General features: G+C 42.6%; 1 protein-coding gene across 3 annotated transcripts in view; it reads right to left on the bottom strand.

Annotated features, from left to right (window-relative positions):
• Nucleotides 1-1,991: 1,991 nt before the first annotated feature.
• The window catches only part of PCSK6 (proprotein convertase subtilisin/kexin type 6), a 125,333-nt gene continuing 108,510 nt past the window's right edge, over nt 1,992-18,814 (bottom strand). For 2 of the 3 annotated variants that reach the window (XM_060755490.2, XM_060755488.2), the window contains exons 19-22: nt 14,922-15,045; nt 9,867-9,995; nt 5,088-5,200; nt 1,992-3,676 (exon numbers count right to left, since the gene is read on the bottom strand). In XM_060755490.2, coding sequence (XP_060611473.2) covers nt 3,579-3,676; nt 5,088-5,200; nt 9,867-9,995; nt 14,922-15,045 — 464 coding nt within the window. In that variant the 3' untranslated portion in view covers nt 1,992-3,578. The remainder of the gene's footprint in view (nt 3,677-5,087; nt 5,201-9,866; nt 9,996-14,921; nt 15,046-18,814) is intronic. The other variant, XM_060755489.2, reaches the window with a different exon arrangement.

Genomic DNA, 18,814 nt, shown 5'->3' with positions numbered 1-18,814 from the left:
ATTGGCATTAGTTTCTGCAACCTGTAATTCTGTTTATCAAAGACTCTAGTTTCTGTCTGATGTGAAGACTTTTGTTTTATAATTGCTAGAGGACCATGTATTATTGTACTTTCTGCTTTACTTTTTGCCTTATCTTTATTTTGGCTGAAGTAAAGCCTTTTTATTTACTTTCACTTGTGTCTAAGGCTGTTTCTGCCAAAACTGAGCAGGGTTAGTGTTTGTGTTAGGTTTAGGATCTGTTATTAGTAGGGATCCCAGTGGTCTGTGTTAGGGTTAGGATCTGTCATTAGTGGGGTTATCGTTAGAGTTAGGGTGAGTGTCAAGGTCATGGTCAGTGTCAGGGTTAGGGTCTGGCTTTGGTGGGGGTCACAGTGATTAGAGTTAGGATTAGGTTCAGGTCTTAGCTTTTATTATATAGCTATACCTATACATATATAGGAGCCCCCTGCTGAGCTTGTTGACCGAAAGGTCACAGGTTCGAATCCGGAGAGTGGCGTGAGCTTCCGCTGTCAGTCCCAGCTTTTGCCAACCTAGCAGTTTGAAAACATGCAAATGTGAATAGATCAATAGGTACCGCTTCGGCAGGAAGGTAACGGCACTCCATGCAGTTATGGTGGCCACATGACCTAGGTGTCTATGGACAGCGCCGGCTCTTCGGCCTAGCAATGGAGATGAGAACCACACCCCAGAGTAGGGCACAACTGGACTTAATATTAGGGGAAAGCCTTTACCTTTACCTATATGTAATATCTATCATATCTATGGCTAAATATGGGTATCTTTCAGGAGTGCTTGCTGATGTCTTCCTGTATGGCAAAATAGGATTGGACTGGATGGCCCTTGGGGTTCATTCCAGCTCTAAGACTCTAGGATATATCTAGTGTGAATAGCTAGCTAGCTAGCTAGATAGGTCATATTGACATATCTATGGCCGTCTCTGAATAATGGCATGGCCATCTGTCAGCGGGGTTTTGTTTGTGCCTTTTTGCCTGGCAAAATAGGGTCTGATTGGATGGCCTTTAGAAGTGCCTTCCAACTCTGGCACATCTATCATATACTAGCCATCCCCTGCCATGCATTGTTGTGGCCGTCTGTGTATATGTGTTTTGTGTGAGTATATATGTGTATATGTGTGTGTATATATTGGTGTATATGTGTATATATGTGGTTTTGCACATGCATTGTAATGCATTTTTATTTTTTGGCTTTTAAAGTCTCGTTCGCTGTGTTTTTCTGAGTGATGGTCACTCGTTGGCCAGATAGGTGTATTGTGTCCAAATTTTGTGTCAATTCACCCAGTGGTTTTTGAGTTATGTTAATCCCACAAACAAACATTACATTTTTATTTATATACATATATGAACACATTTATGGTTGGATGGCCATCTGTCAAGAGGGCTTGGATGGTGTCTCCCTGTATGGCAAAATGGGGTTGGACTAGATGGCCCTTAGGCATCTAGGCTTTGATGCTATATCTCTCTTTTTCTCAATCAGATCTATCAGAAGTGTGGTGACTTATATATGGCTTGACAGCCATCTGTCGGGAGGGCTTAGATGGTGCCTCCCCATCTGGCAGAAGGAAGTTGGAATGGATGGCTTTTAGGGGGTCCCTTCTAACTCTAGAAAACAATGATATCTATAGCATATGTACATATATAAACATATTTATTACTAGATGGACCCACCAATGATGGACCCTGACCACTAACCCTAACAGACCACTGTGACCCCTACCAATGACGGACACTAAACTTAACCCTAACCCTGGGATTTGTAGTCCAAAACACCTGGAGGGTTGAAGTTTGCCCATGCCTGTACTAGACCCTCTTTGGCAGAGAAGGCTAAAATTACAGCTCCCGTGACAGACCCACTGTAGTTCAAGTGGTATCAAACTGCATTAATTCTACAGTGTAGCTGCATCAAACTCAATGTTCCATATGGATTGCTTTTCTCTTTCTCTCTCACGCACAAAAAGACTACACAGAAGAAGGTTATTCTTCATAGCAAAATAAAACAATTTACTTTGGTTGGTTGGGGAAAAAATGGTACAGAGTAGCTCATTGGGATTACAAACATTTTATTCATGTTCTGGTCACCTTGCCGATTTCCGTTCCAGTGACCTGAAAGACTGTCCGCTTTCACTATTCATTTGGCCCAGTTTGAGGGAGCGTGGCTCCAAAAGCGGTTAATTTTAGCCCGAGAAAAGAGAGGTTAGAAGCCCACTTTGTGAAGAGCCAATTAATGTTTGACTACCAATTTCACGGGCTGGAGGTTGAACTTATTAAGATAGCCGACGATGTGAACCCGCTCTTGTTTACACATGTCTGAGGACCAACAAGGAGACGTTTTTCGTAGGAAGTTTAACAAAGATGTCACTGAAAGGGTTTTGGTGGCACCTTGAGATATAAAAAATCCGCTTTGTCCAAAAAAATTTAAGAAAGGCAATGACTGCATAAGTTAAAAAACCTGTAAGACAACATTGCCCGATATATTTTAACACAATTATATGAACGCCACATGACAAAACTATAAAATATATATATTATATGTATGTATATGTGTGTGTATATCTATAATGTATATGGAGTGAATACATTCAGATGGGTTGGGTAATGCCGTTTAGGGGTTGTTTTCGTCCTTTCCTCGTTGGCTAAATGGAAAATTTTGTAAAAAGTTTGCTGACTGAAGTAATGGAGCTATTCTTAAAGGAAAAAGGCTTTAGGAGGTAGAAAAATGAAGCCATGAATCAATCAAGAACTAAACATGAGGGGAGATGCAAACATTTTGTTGCTGGAGAGAGGAAACTATTCAGTCAAGAGATGCATTCGTTACCAGTGATTTCATACAGGCTTCCAATCCAGTCTCTCAGGACAATGCTGTCTCTAAACGTTACAATGGATCACTTCGATGTGGGCAAAGCATCAGAAGAGAATGCTTCTGGAACATGGCCATACAGCCCGGAAAACTCACAGCAACCCAACAATCACTTAAAAGTTAGCTTCTCGAAACAACTCCATGTATACTTTGGGATAAATGAAGAGCGCTCCTGACTTCTTTCCTGCTCACTCTTTGGTCTTTGCCAAAATACAAGCTTAAGGCCACCTTGCTACTCAAAGGCAACCTGGAATGTGCTTATTTCCCATTGTAATTTTGCCAAAAGGAGCTGCATCGGATAGCGAGAGAATGCAACTCTAGCAAAACCAGTCCGAGGAATTCATAAGCCACCTTGAAATATTGCCATCTTTTCTTTTTCTGGTGGGAGGGACACTCTCCTCTGGTTTGGAGAGGTTGATGGCCATGCATTAAGACAACGCCTCTGTATCCATTTCTGAGAAAGATTCATGGTGCAATTTGCATCCCTACTATGTTTTCCTGCCTTTTAGAAACTCAATGAGCCAGGTAATAAGATGGCCTGGATTAAGGATTGCCAGATGGGACACTGTAGAAACCAAGCTGAAGCTGGCAGGGGGTATTGAAAGCAATCGGAGTTGCAAGCTGGAGCTTCAGCCGAAGCTGCGGGGAAAAGGGAGCAGCGGTGTCCGGTCCCATCAGCAACCAGGTCTCCAAAGAGCGGGTATTTAACCGGTCAAGAGGCATGTCCGACAGCAAAACTGGAATAAGATCTTGCGCTCACACAGCTTGTTTGACTTCACCAACTCGCAGAAGAGGTCATCGGCTAAAAAGGAGAGAAGAACGTAGATGTGAACATTTCGTTTGAATCAGAATGGGCACAAGTGCCGCAAAACCAAAAATAACATGTTCTGACTTTGTCACAAGGGTTTCAAGATGGGGAAGGACTTATTGCAAGATGGGAAAGGCATGGGCAAACCTAGGCCCTCCAGGTGTTTTGGACTTCAACTCCCACAATCCCTAACAGCCTCAGGCCGGATCAAAATGAGTTTCTGGGCTTTCTTTTCTCCTCCACTCTATAATCCTCTTTCAAACCATTCCATAACAGTCGATAGCTTTGTCCACACTTGTTTTTGATCATATCCCAATATTTTAATGTACCATCAATGTTTAAGACAGAGTTTCTCAACCTGAGGGTCACAACTCCTGGGGCGGTCGACAAAGACCATCAGAAAACACAGGGGGTTCTGTGTGGGAAGTTTGACCCAATTATATAGTTGGTGTGGTCAGAATGCTCTTTGATTATAGGTGAACTATACATTCCAGAAATAACAACTCCCAAATGTCAAGGCCTATTTCCCCCAAACTCCATTAGTGTTTACATTTGGAGATACTGAGTATCTATGCTAAGTTTGGTCCAGATTAATCATTGTTTGAGTCCGCAGTACTCTCTGGATGTAGATGAACTACAACTCCTATACTCAAGGTCAATTCCCCCCAAACACTTTCAGTATTTCCAGTTCATCATGGGAGTTTGTGTGCCAAGTTTGGTTCAATTCCATCGTTGGTGGAGTTCAGAATGCTCTTTGATTATAGGTAAATCCCAGCAACTCCCAAATGACAGAATCGATCCCCCCACCAACCCAACAGTATTCAAATTTGGGTGTATTGGGTAATTGTGCCAAATTTGGTCCAGTGAATGAAAATACATCCTGCATCTCGGATATTTACATTACGATCCATAATAGTAGCAAAATGACAGTTATGAAGTAGCAACGAAAATAATTTTATGGTTGGGGGTCACCATGGCATGGCGAACTGTATTAAGGAGTCATGGTATTAGGAAGGTTGAGAAACACTGGCTTAAGAGGTCACCAATCAATCTCATTCCATTTTGCTTTAATTTTTTTTATCATTTTGCCAAACACTTGTTCATTTTCATTATCCAATATCCCTACTGAGAGTATATTTATTTTATTTATTGGGAATTCATTTTGACATTTTTTCCAGCACTCCATGGGGGAGATCATTTGACCCCCTTTAATTTATTTTAAAAACCCTATTGCCTACCCTACTCTTCAGACACAGGCAGTGGTTTCCAACCATATATTGTTTTCTCGATTATGGCTCATATTTTGAATTATCAGAAGCATTCAAAATGGACTACCAGGCTATATGTGTAACTGGAAATGCATGCAGTTGAACTTTTTTGGGTAAAACTCCACCAAAGTACTTACTATTGCGGCATCTGTCATTTGCAACGCAAGAGCCATTGAACAAGCTGAAGCCTTCTTTACACTGGAGACATTTTTTCCCAGAGCTATCACAGGTTGTACAGTTGTTTTCACATCTGAGGAACAAACAAAAATCAAGCATTTCTGGTAACTAACTGCATGCTGCTAACATTATAGAAAGCACAGAGCTGGAGTGTGGAAATACATGAAATTACATTAAAAACAGCAACAATGTTCCCAAAAGATTTTTTAAAATTATTACTGGTTTGTAACATAATTTCAAAATATTTTTTAAAAAGTTACACCATGGTACATGTTATCACAATGAGACAGTCTAAGGCTGGATCTACACTGCTCTGGGATCTGATCCCAGATGGTCTGTTTACGCCAGATTATCTGACAGTGTAGACTCATATAATTCTGTTCAAAGCAGATAACCTGGGATCGGATTCTGGGATACAGGGCGGTGTAGATCCAGCCTCAGGTCCCATTTACACTGTCATCTAAAATCCAGTTTATCAGCTTTGAACTGGATTATATGGCAGTGTAGACTCAGGCTGGATCAACTGGCCTATATCTAAGGGGGCAGGCTTAGCACAGCGGGCTAAACCGCTAAGCTGCAGAAAATCCTGCTGATCGAAAGGTTGGCAGTTTAAGCCTAAGTCGGGGTGAGCACCTAACATCAGCCCCTGCTTCTGCTCACCTAGCAGATCGAAAACAGAAATGTGAGTAGATAAATAGGTACCACTTTAAGCAGGGAAGTAATAAAAGGCACCCATAAGGACATTGCTGTGATTTGATCAGGAAGACGTCTATGGATGTCAGCATGGAAGGTGGAATAACAGCACTTCCCTTGTGGCTGGAGTCGAGCACAGCCTCCAGATGCCGGAAATAGAAAAAGATGGGGAAGTCTTTACCTCTGTTTATGTATCGTCTGTTCTTGTTAATTGTGTAACGGCACTGAATGTTTGCTGAATATATGTGTTTTGTAATCCGCCCTGAGTCCCTTCAGGGAGATAGAGCAGAATATAAATAAAGTCTATATTACTACTACTACTACTACTACTACTACTACTACTACTAACTGTCCCCTGCCATGTTTTCCTGTGGCTCAGTCTGTGTATATGTGTTTTGTGTGCGTATATATGTGTATATGTGTGTTTGCGTATATATGTGTGGTTTTGCACATGCGTCGTAATGTATTTTTTTTGTTTTTTAAGTCTCTTTTGTTGTGTTTTTCAGTGTTTTTATGAGTGATGGTCACTCGTTGGCCTGATACATGCATTGTGTCCAAATTTGGTGTCAATTTGACCAGTGGTTTCTGAGTTCTGTTAATCCCACATACATACATTACATTTTTATTTATATAGTTTACTAGCTGTATCTGCCATGCTCAACTTTCCCTCCCTCTTTCTCTCCTTCCTTAGCTCCCTCTCTCCTTTCTTCTTCCTTTCTGTCCTTCCTTCCCTACCTCTTTCCTTACTTCCCCTTTTCTCTTCCTTCCACTTTCTCTCCTTTCTTCCTTCTCTACCCCTTTCCTTCCCTCCTTCACTTTTTGCTTCCATCCTTCTTTCTCTCTCTCCTTCTCTCCCTCTTTCTCTCCTTTCTTCCTTCTCTTTCGTTCCTTCCTTTTGCTTTTTGCTTCCATCCTTCCTTCTCTCTTTCCTTCCCTCCCTCTTTCTCTCCTTTCTTCCTTCTCTTTCATTCCTTCCTTTGCTTTTTGCTTCCATTCTTTCTTCTTTCTTTCCTTTTCTTCCCTCCCTCCCTCTCCTTCCTTTGCTCCCTCTTTCCTTCCTTCCCCATTTTCTTTTCCTTCTCCTTTCTTCCTTCTCTACCTCCTTCCTTCCTTTCTCTGCTCTTTTCTTTCCTTCTCTCCTTCCTTTCTTCTCTACCTTTTTCCTTCCTTCCCCATTTTCTTTTCCTTCTCCTTTCTTCCTTCTCTACCTCCTTCCTTCCTTTCTCTGCTCTTTGCTTCCATGCTTCCTTCTCTCTTTCCTTCTGTCTTTTCCTCTTTCTTTCTCCCCTTCCTTCCCTCCCTCTTCCCTTTTTTTTGTATCGTCATTTGGCTTTTCATCATTTAGCTTTTTGGGGTTTTAAGTCCTTTCTGCTGTTTTTTTTTTGAGGGGGAGTTAAGAGTGATGGTCACTCGATGGTCTGTTAGGGGTGTAGTGTCCAAATTTGGTGTCAGTTCGTCCGGTGGTTTTTGAGTTATGTTAATCCCACAAAACGAACATTACATTTTTATTTATATAGATTATATTGCAGGATCTGATCCCAAATTATCTGCTTTGAACTGGATTATACGACAGATAATCTGGGATAAGAAAATAATCTGAGATCGGATCTAGCAATACAGGGCAGAGTAGGTCCAGTTTTAGATCATCCAAATCAAAGAAGATAGTCTGGATTATCTGATTTGATAATTATATGGCAATGTAGATGTATCCTAAATTTCCTTTGCCAGAGATTATTAGGGGAGGGACAACCAGACTACATTTAACCTGCACCCTCTATTTAATCAGTCTCACAATGAAGCAGAAAGCAATGTTGTTGTTCTTGCTGCCTATGATATACTCATTTTCTGCAGATAAAAGATGAGCCTGTTTGGAATTGGGTTGCGCCTCCCACTCGCTCCAAGAGGCAGGAAGAAGAAAGAGCTCCCTGTATCCCCAGATAGAGGAGCAACCCCTAGTAGAAAGTGAGTCACCAACACAGCCAAAGAAACAAAGACTCCAGAGAGGGGAAAACAACCCTTCACAAATGTATTTTTATTTAGGGAATATACAGAACGAGGTCAGAATGAGGAATGGGAAACATCTGGTGACATAACTTACTCTCCAAAATGGAGAGAACAGTCTGATTTATTCTGTTGACAGGGTAAGATTTCTCCCTTTTCTGATGGAAATGAACATAACACAGGAAAGACCATTGTTCCTATTACCAGCAGAAGAGAGGAACATCCTCTGAATTGGGATGCACCAACAGGGTGAGGCTAGCATCCCACTGTTTTGGATTTTAATTTGGTGTTGTGACACCTTCCTGCCAAACACAGCATTAACTATCATGTTTGTAATGCCATAATACTGGATCATTGCAGCAACCAAAATACCTGGGAGTTACCCTGGACCATGCTCTGACTTACAAGAAGCACTACTTCACTATCAAGTAAAAAGTGAGTGCTAGAAATAATATCTTACGAAAGCTGACTGGCACAACCTGGGGATCACAACCAGACATAGTGAAGACATCTGCCTTGTCTTCCCTGTGTCTGCCATGAGGGGGATAGAGCTATCAGTTGACAACTGAATCTCATCAGGCCCAGTTAATCAATATCCATCTATGGTGACGATTGTGCCATCACCACTCAATCTTTGAAATGGTTGGACAGAAGCTCTCCGAAGCTTTAGGTGCTCTTACTGCCTATTACAGGGAAAACCAACTGATTCCTAATTCATCTAAAACACAGACGTGTGATTTTCATCTTAAGAACAGACAAGCAACTCGAGCTCTGAGAATCACCTGGGAAGGAATCCCACTGGAGCATTGCACACACCCAAATACCTGGGAGTCACTCTGGACCATGCTCTGACTTATAAGAAGCACTGATTGACTATGAAGCAAAAAGTGGGTGCTAGAAATAATATCGTACGAAAGCTGACTGGTACAACCTGGGGATCACAACTAGACACAGTGAAGACATCTCCCCTTGCGCTTGGCTATTCTGCTGCCGAATACACATGTCCAGTATGGAATACATCTCACCATGTTAAAACAGTGGATGTGGCTCTTAATGAGGCATGCCACATTATCACAGGTTGTCTATGCTCAACGCCGCTGGAGAAATTATATTGTTTAGCTGGTATTGCAGCACCTGACATCTGTTGGGAAGTAGCAGCCTGTAATGAAAGGACTAAGGCAGTGACATCTTTGGCCCATACTCTGTTCGGATATCAGCCAGCATACCAATGTTTTAAATCAAGAAATAGCTTTCTAAGATCTACAGAAATACTTGCTGGAACACCTCAGCAAGCGAGAGTCCAAAAGTGGCAGGTTAAAACCTGGAACCTCAATGAGTGGCTGATGCCAGATGAGAAACTCCCTCCTGGGCACACAGAAGACTGAATGACTTGGAAGGTGCTGAACAGACTGCATTTTGGCACCATGAGATGCAGAGCTAACCTTAAGAAATGGGGATACAATGTGAAGTCCAAGACATGCGAGTGTGGAGAAGAGCAAACCACAGACCACTTACGACATTGCAGTCTGAGCCCTGCCACATGCACAATGGAGGACCTTCTTACAGCAACACCAGAGGCACTGGAAGTGGCCAGCTACTAGTCAAAGGACATTTAGTATAATACCAAATTTATAACTTTGTTTGTGGTTTTTGTATACATGATAACTGTATTCTCATTTCACTTCTGACACGATAAATAAATAAATAAATGCCTAACAACTATAGATGGTGATTGTCATGTGGAGCTCCACTAGAGAAGCATTAGCGGGCAGATGTGGCTGCATCCCTTACGGAGTGTGCAGTGATATTTTCTGGAGGTGGAGACTCATAACAGGTCATAAAGGTGGGACCTGAGCTATCTACTCAGGATGGAGATGGAAACCTTCTTATCCTGAAAGGAAATGGAAGCTGCTCATCCTTTTCAGGTAGCTGAGGATGGCTCTGAGAATATCCAAGGTCTCCCATATCTCCTCCAATTCCATTGAAAGCGAAAGACAGAAGAATGGAAGCATCATCTCCTGTTCTGTATAGAAAGTAGAGTTCACCTTGATGAAGGCCAGGTCCAGTCGAAGCTCAGCAAAGTCAGATTTGATGATACAGAGCTCTTTGATCGAAGGGTGGAATCGTCAGAGCTTTCGAGGCGGCGGGAAGGTCCCAGGATGGGGAGCAACGTACTGTAATTGGGGACAGCAATGACAGGTCCTTGAGGAATCTCCACATTTGTGGGTGTGATGTGATCCTCATCCCCTGGTCTATCTCCAACATGAATAATACATTTCCTTTGGGTCTATAATTGGAGCCGTGGTGGCACGATGGGTTAAACCCTTGTGCTGATGAACTGCTGACCTGAAGGTTGGCAGTTTGAATCTGCAAGACGGTGTGAGCTCCCGTCCATCAGCTCCAGCTCCTGCCAACCTAGCAGTTTGAAAACATGCAAATGTGAGTAGATAAATAGGTACCGCTTCAGCGGGAAAAGGCAAAGAGATGCTCCAAGCAATCTTGCCGGCCACACAACTAGGAGGTGATAATGCAGGCTACTCAGTTTGAAAACGGAGAAAACACCTCCCCAAAGCCAGAGATCAGCACCACCTCCAGAAGCCGGAAATGAAAGGAGAAGCCTCTGCCTTTGTTTGTGTGTCTCATTGTACATGGTTGTAAAGGCATTTAATGTTTGCCTATGTATGTAAATGCTGTAATCCGCTCTGAGTCCACTCTGAGTCCCCTAAGGGCGAAGAGCGGAATATAAACAAAGTGTATTACTGTATTATTATAACTGGCTGAGTTTTGCCTATAAAACTCCAAGAAGCATTTTCAAGGTGTTGGGAAACACTTGAGAAATTCAAGTGTCAAGTGCCTAAGAAAGAGGCCAGTGTTTTATATAAGACCGAGACATCCTGCGTCCAAAGAGGCGCTTCTTGACTGCTGGTAATGGAGTCAAAATTATAGTGTCCATAGCTTCTGCCTAGATAGAGTTCCCCCAGAAAATTTAAAGAAGATTTTTAAAAAGGGGAATAGAGAGAAAAAGGGAAGGCAAAACAGAGAAACAAACCAAAGAGAAAGCAAAAAGGCCGCAAGGACTGAAGCAGCTCATACGCGAGGAAGCAAAGCAGAAGTAAAGGCATCCTATTGGAAAGTGACGTCAGGGAAAAGACTGACATTCTAGGCTTTGCTCCTCTAAATTGGGATACTACTGTAGAAAGTCTTTCTTTTTCTGGAGCATGTGGAAGAAGCAACCCAGTTTAGAAGATGTTCCTCCCTTCTTTGCTGAGAAATGAGATAGGTATTCATATTAAAATCAGTTGCTCAACCATAACAGGTTGATGAACATTACATAACAGGTTCGCAGCTTGGGTGTGACCCTGGATTCATCGTTGAGCCTGGATCTCCAGGTTTCAGCGGTGACTAGGGGAGCATTTGCACAGCTTAGGCTCGTGCGCCAGCTGCGCCCGTACCTCGGGAAGTCTGACTTGGCCACGGTGGTACACGCTCTGGTCACATCCCGCCTTGACTACTGCAACGCTCTCTACGTGGGGCTGCCCTTGAAGACGGCCCGGAAGCTTCAGCTAGTCCAGCGCGTGGCAGCCATGTTACTAACAGGAGCGGGACGCAGGGAGCATACAACGCCCTTGTTGTTCCAGCTCCACTGGCTGCCTATCTGCTACCGGGCCCAATTTAAGGTGCTGGTGTTATCCTACAAAGCCCTAAACGGTTCCGGCCCAAAATACCTTTCGGACCGCATCTCGGCCTATGAGCCCACGAGGGCCTTGAGATCGTCTGGGGAGGCCCTTCCCTCGATCCCGCCTGCTTCACAGGCACGTCTGGCGGGGACGAGAGAGAGGGCCTTCTCGGTGGTGGCTCCCCGGCTGTGGAACACCCTCCCTGTTGACATCAGACAGGCGCCCTCCCTTATGTCTTTCCGTAAGAGCCTAAAGACATGGCTATTTGAGAAGGCATTTAACTGAGTGTTACATTAACTGGTAATGACAACTGGAACGGAATATGGACTACGAGATTGGTTATGATTTTACGATAAGACGGAGCGGATTATTTTAGTGTAATTGTATTATTGTGTATTAGTGATATGTTGATTTCTCGTTGTTGCTTTATTGTAAATTGTCTTTTATATGTTGTACACCGCCGTGAGTCGCCCTAGGGCTGAGAACGGTGGTCAACAAATGCAGCAAATAAATAAATAAATAAATAACAAGAAAGGGGGACATGAATAGGATTATTTCCTGCGTGAAAAAAATGAATTTCTACATCGGAAAAACACCAGGAGAGCCACAACATCATTCAGTAAGAATGAGGCAAAAGCAGGGTTAACCCACTGCCATAATGGCATAACACCCAGATCATGAAACTAAAGAGCACTAAACCCAGATCATGAAACTAAAGAGCACTAAAGAGAAGAAATACAAATTAAAGGGCCAGCTTTAGCACAGCAGGTTAAACACCAGCTGTAGTCAATATTGCCAGTTGAAAGGCTGCCAGTTCGAAGCTGGATCAGGGCGAGTTCCTAGCCTTAGCCCACCTAGCAGTTCAAAAGCAAAAATGTGATTAGATAAATAGATCAATAAAAAAGTTGGGGAGGTATTCTGAGGCACCCAGAAGGAATGCCTACGATTCAATCCAAAGGAGAAAGTTGCGAACTAGTTCTTCGGCAGAGAGATGGAGCAATACTACCTTTCCCCCGGGTGGATGGAATCAAGACAACACCTTCCAAGATGCCAGAAAGATGGGGAAAGCCGATATATATATATCTTATCTATGTATAATTGTCTGTCTAGTTGTGTATAAAACGGTATTGAATATTTGCCACATATGTATGTTCTGTGATCTGCCCGGAGTCCCCTTCGGGGTGAGATGGGCGGAATATAAATAAATAAGTAAACTTCTTTTTAAATGCACCTGCAGGATAGTAAACATGCAGGCATGGTCTTTTCTTAAAGACAGGAATATATGAAGCTGGATTGTTGTCGGTTTTTCGGGCTATATAGCCATGCTCTTAGAAGCACTCTCTCCTGACATTTCATCTGCATCTATGGCAAGCTCAGACCTCACAGCCTCTGAGGATGCTTGCCATAGATGCAGGCAAAACATCAGGAGAGAATGCTTCTAGAACAAGGCCATATCGGCTGAAAAATCTACAACAACCCAGTGAAAGCCTTCAAAAATGTATATGATGCTGCTTCGTATTGAGGGTGTGTCTATTATCAGCTGAAAAAGCCTGGGTGCATTCGGGAGTATTCTATTCTGAGATTCATCACACGAGTGCCATGCATAAAGCAATAAAGTAAACTATAAATAAAGTACATAAATTAATATATAAATAAATGTAAATAAAGAAACTTCAATACAAAAATACGGAATCGGTCTTGGTGTTCAGGCAGTTGGATGGCTGACAGCACATCTGCACCAGTGCCCTGACCTCCATTTCCACCCGCCTGCTCTCTGATGGGATGCATGCTTCTGCAATGCCCAGGATGCTGATGGGGTTTTCTGGAATGTGCACGCAAAGCCATTGCATGCATAAAGACCCTTGCCTGCCCACCTGTTCAAGAGGGAGAACTGCCAGCAAGGAAATGGTGAGGTTTCCACAATAGCTGCATGCAAAGCTTGGGCGCAAGGGCTCTTTGGCTCCACATGGGAGGAAAGGGCTGATTGCTGGGTAAGGAAGGATGATCGTATGCCTGGGTGCCCAGACAGATTGGTGCTGGCAGACATTGCCTTTGCATGTCTCCTTTGCTGATCAGGGCTGGAAGGATCCCCCTCGAGGGATCCTTCCAGCCTTGTTTGGCAAGGCAGCAGCGTTGGCGGCACTGATCAGGGAGACAGACAATGATGACGCTTGCCAGCACCAATCCATCCTGGTAGGTGTTTCTGATGCGTAGACAACTGGATCGATCCGAATCCACCTCGATCAATTTGTCTTCACTTAAAACATACCAGAGTTTTTAGTTTTGAATATGTTTTCATGGTTTTGGCTTCTAATGGAATTGTTGTTGTTTTTGGTTCTCATAAGCTTTAATAAACTATTTTAAAAACAAACAAACATCTGATGAGTGGGCCTCCAGATGCCGGAGGTGAAAAAGGGGAAGGCCTTTACCTTATTTGTGTATTGTATGTTGTTGTTCATGTGTAAATGGCATTGAATGTGTAGAGTAATCAGCTCTGAGTCCCTCCGGGGAGATAAAGCAGAATATAAATAAAGTATTATTATTATTACTAGCTGTACCCGCCACGCGTTGCTGTGGCCAACCTTCCCTCCCTCTTTCTCTCCTTTCTTTCTCTCCTTCCTTCCCTTTTTTCTTTCCTTCTCTCCTTCCTTCCTTCTCTTTCTCTTCCCTTCTTTCCCCCCTTTTCTTTCCCTTTCCCGTCCTCTTCTTTCTTCCTTCTCTACCTATTGGACTGCAACTCCCAGCAGTCCTCCTGATCAATCAATCTGCCTACCTATCTATCTCTATCTAATCTATTTATCTGGAGGATTGCTGGGATTTGCAGTCCAAGAATAGGAAATTGGGAATATGCAGGGATTGGGATGCTCTCAAAAAATCCAAGAAGCAAGCTTGCAGCTTGAAAGCAGTGCGTTTGGATCATCCTCCTCTCCTAAAGGGCCTGGTCTAGGGGATGCTGGGAGCTGTAGTCTGGAAGAGAGTGTGGATATGCTATTGTGTGTTTTGTTTGCCAGGGGGGTTGTTTTTGCACATGCGCTGTAGCATCTTTTTGCTTTTTAGGCTTTTAAAGTCCCTTCCACTGTGTTTTTCGGTGTTTTTATGAGTGATGGTGACTCGTTGTCCTGATAGACGTATTGTGTCCAAATTTGGTGTCAATTCGTTCAGTAGTTTTTGAGTTATGATAATCCCACAAACAAACATGACATTTTTATTTATATAGATTACTACTACTACTACTACTACTACTACTACCTGACCACTGGCTTCTTGGAATCGAAGTCTAACAACACCTGAGGGATATTCTGGCAAATAATCTACAACTGTTGTCACTTAAATACAATGAAAGTTAGGGATATTTCTAGTAGCAATTGCCACAGCTTCTATAATAGCAGGGCTTTGGGACCACGCTGTTGAAAGAGGTCTTACCTTCTGCAGACTTTGTATGGGAGTCCAGGCACCTCGTCAGCATAATAGTTCTCTCCACATGAAGAGACACATTTCCAGTCATAGGAGTTCCTGCCACACTGCGTACAGTCCTCTCGCCCTGGCCCTAAAGAACAACAGGAAAAATATGCCTGCCAGTCAGAGAAATAATATCAGTATTAAATGCAAGGTGGATACAGAAGAGGAAACGGAGTTGTTTGGCACCACATCGAATCAATTGAGCCATCCAATAATTGATCAATAATTATGGGTGGCTAGGAAGCACCCAGAGATATCATCCTCCTGGATAATAACAAAAAGGCTGCGGATGACGCAATGGGTTAAACCCTTGTGCTGTTGAATTGCTGACCAGAAGGCTGGCAGTTAGAAGCCACAGGTTGGGGTGAACGCCCGCTGTTAGCCCTAGCTCCTGCCAACCTAGCAGTTCAAAAACTTGCAAATGTTGGTAGACCAATAGGTATTGCTTTGTCGAGAAGGTAGTAAAGGTGCCCATGCAGCCATAATAATAATAATAATAATAATAATAATAATAATAATAATAACAACAGCTTTATTTATACCCCGCCACCATCTCACCAAGGGGACTTGAGGTGGCTTTCATGAGGCCAAGCCCAGCAATACAACAATGCAAATGTACAATATAAGAATACAACAATAGAACAAAATAAAATAAAATACAAGAAACAGTATAAATAAACATATGAGGCAATATAAAATCACTATATTTGAACACAGAGAATTGATCATAGTGCCATGCCAGTAACATGATCAGGAGGTGTCTACGGACAACAGACTCCTCGGCTTGGAAATGGAAAAAGAGCACCTCTCCATGGCTGGAGTTGAACACTGCCTCCCGAAGCCGGAGATGAAAGGGGAAGCCTTTACCCTTTATTCTGTGTATGGGTGTGTCATTGTCATTTCACTGTATTAAAGGTATTGAATGTGTATGTTGTAATCTGCTCTAAGTCCCTTGGGGAGATAGAGCAGAATATAAATAAAGTGCTATTATTATTATTATTATTATTACTATTATTATTATGACAAAATCCCTTAGAAGAAACAAAAACAAAGGAAGAATGCACAATATTAGCAGGAACCAGCAATGTATTTATCACAGCAATCATTGTTGCATGTGTGAAAAGATCAGAACTGAAATGCAAGCAGTTATGGCAAGAGAGAGCAAGAAAAAGCAACTTCTGTTTCCTAACATTATGCAAAGAAAACCAAGTCAGAGAGGCTTTGTGTCCTGACCCCAGGCAGCAAGGACACTGTAATGCAAAAGCCATCTGCTTCCTCTATAAATTCCACACCAACTAGTGCTCGACTGGCACATCTTTGTTCTTTCATGCACACAGAATTTAGATTTCTCTTATTTGGTTTTTCAGGGAGGCAACGCTACCAGACTGTAGAGATTCTCAGGCTGCTTTTCCTCCAGAATGTAAGGCAGCTCAGGAAACACATTGGAATTTGGCAAAAAGCAATCATTCATAACATTAGAGAACAGTTAAAAGCATTTACTTATACTATTTAAACTAAATACTGATTTAAAGTAAAGGTAAAGGTTTCCTCTTGGCATTAAGTCTAGTTGTGTCTGACTTTGGGGGGTGGTGCTCATCTCCATTTCGAAGCCGAAGAGATGGTGTTGTCCATAGACACCTCCAAGGTCATGTGGCCAACATGAATGCATGGAGCACTATTACCTTCTTGCAGAAGCGGTACCTACAGATCTACTCACATTTGCATGCCAGAGTAGTACCTATTTATCTAAGCAGTACCCATTGATCTACTCACATTTGCATGTTTTTGAACTTCTAGGTTGGCAGAAGCTGGGGCTAACAGCAGGAGCTCACCCCACTCCCCAGATTTGAACCACTGACCTTTCGGCACCAGGGGCTCCTAAACACTGAATTACAATCGTTTAAAAACATATCAAGAAATGGCTTGAGAATTGTTTTAATATTGATGTTGCTTTTTGAGTTTTAATGCATATGTTTACTTTTACTGTATCTATGTATTTATGTATATGTATGGCATTGAATTGTTGCCTTTTGTGACCGTCTCTGAGTCCCCCTATTGGGGTGAGAAGGGTGTGATATAAACGTAGTAAATAAATAAACAAATAAACAAATACACCCCACATTAAAAGGCATTTCTGCATAAGCAGCCAGTTACCAAGACCTGGATTGATTTTTCTGGCAGTTCTTTTTACTGCAGCAAAAGGAAATTGCCAGCTTTGCCTATGGGGCCTAAACCTTGGATTTGTTTACTTTTTTAAACTAAGAGTTTTGGGATCCAACCAATATGTCGGGACGTAGTGGTCTTTGGGGTTTCAAACTGCATTATTTCCTACTGCTATTCTGCATGGACCTCTCATTTCAGGACAAACCAGGCATGATTCTGCTTAGCTGCCAAAATCTGATGAGACTGGGTGTGTTCAAGTTAGTACGGTGGTGGAAATCTGACTATATAACTATAAATATACAAAAACAGAGCAACACCCAGCGCTGGCTTTTAATTTAATGCCACAAGCTTGGACCATAGTGCAGTGTTTCTCAACTTTCCTATAGCCGCGACCCCTTAATATAGTTCCTTATGTTGTGGTGGCCCCCAACCATAACATTCTTTTCGTTGCTACTTCATAACTGTAATTCTGCTACTGTTATGAATTATAATGTAAATATCCAATATGCAGGATGTATTTTCATTCATTGCACCAAATTTGGCACAAATACCCAATACGGCCAAATTTGAATACTGCTGGGGATGGGAGAGATTTATTTTGTTATTTGGGAGTTGTAGTTGCTGGGATTTATAGTTTGCCTACAATCAAAGAACATTCAGAACTCCACCAATGATGGAATTGAACCAAACTTGGCACACAGAACTCCCAAGACCAACAGAAAATACTGGGTTTGGTGGGCATTGATCTTGAGTTTTGGAGTTGTAGTTCATCTACACCCAGAGAGCACTTTGGACTCAAACAGTGATGGATCTGGACCACACTTGGCACAGATACTCAATATGCCCGAATATGAACACTGGTGGAGTTTGGGGAAATAGACTTTAACATTTGGGAGTTGTAGTTGCTGGGATTTATAGTTCAGCTACAATCAAAGAGCATTCAGAACTCAATCAATGATGGAATTGAACCAAACTTGGCACACAGAATTGTCAAGACCAACAGAAAATACTGGAAAGGTTTGGTGGGCATTGACCTTGAGTTTTGGAGTTGTAGTTCATCTACACCCAGAGAGCACTTTGGACTCAAACAGTGATGGATCTGGACCACACTTGGCACAGATACTCAATATGCCCGAATGTGAACACTGGTGGAGTTTGTGGAAATAAACCTTGACATTTGGGAGTTGTAGTTGCTGGGATTTATAGTTCAGCTACAATTAAAGAGCATTCAGAACTCCACCAATGATAGGATTGGGCCAAACTTCCCACACAGAACCCCCATGACCAACAGAAAAGACTGTGTTTTCTGATGGTCTTTGGCAACCCCTCTGACACGCCCTTGCGACGCCCCCCCCTAGCGGTCCTGACCCCCAGGTTGAGAAACACTGCCATAGTGTGTGTGTATTCATGCTAGGCCTGGGCAATCCATGGTTCTAAATGGTTCTAAAGTACATACAAAACTAAAGTTCTGGTGGTGAAAATTTCAGAACTCTAACAAAACTTTCATAATTTAATTATTATTTCATTATTTCATTATTGGGAGCCCCCGGTGACGCAGTGGGTTAAACTCCTGTGCCGGCAGGACTGAAGACCGACAGGTCGCAGGTTCGAATCTGGGGAGAGGCGGATGAGCTCCCTCTATCAGCTCCAACTCCTCATGCAGGGACATGAGAGAAGCCTCCCAGAAGGATGAT

The sequence above is a fragment of the Anolis sagrei genome, chromosome 9 (assembly GCF_037176765.1).
Source record: "Anolis sagrei isolate rAnoSag1 chromosome 9, rAnoSag1.mat, whole genome shotgun sequence".
Lineage (NCBI taxonomy): Eukaryota > Metazoa > Chordata > Lepidosauria > Squamata > Dactyloidae > Anolis > Anolis sagrei.
The sequence above is the reverse complement of the archived record's forward strand: the minus strand, read 5'-3'. Positions and strand labels throughout refer to the sequence as shown.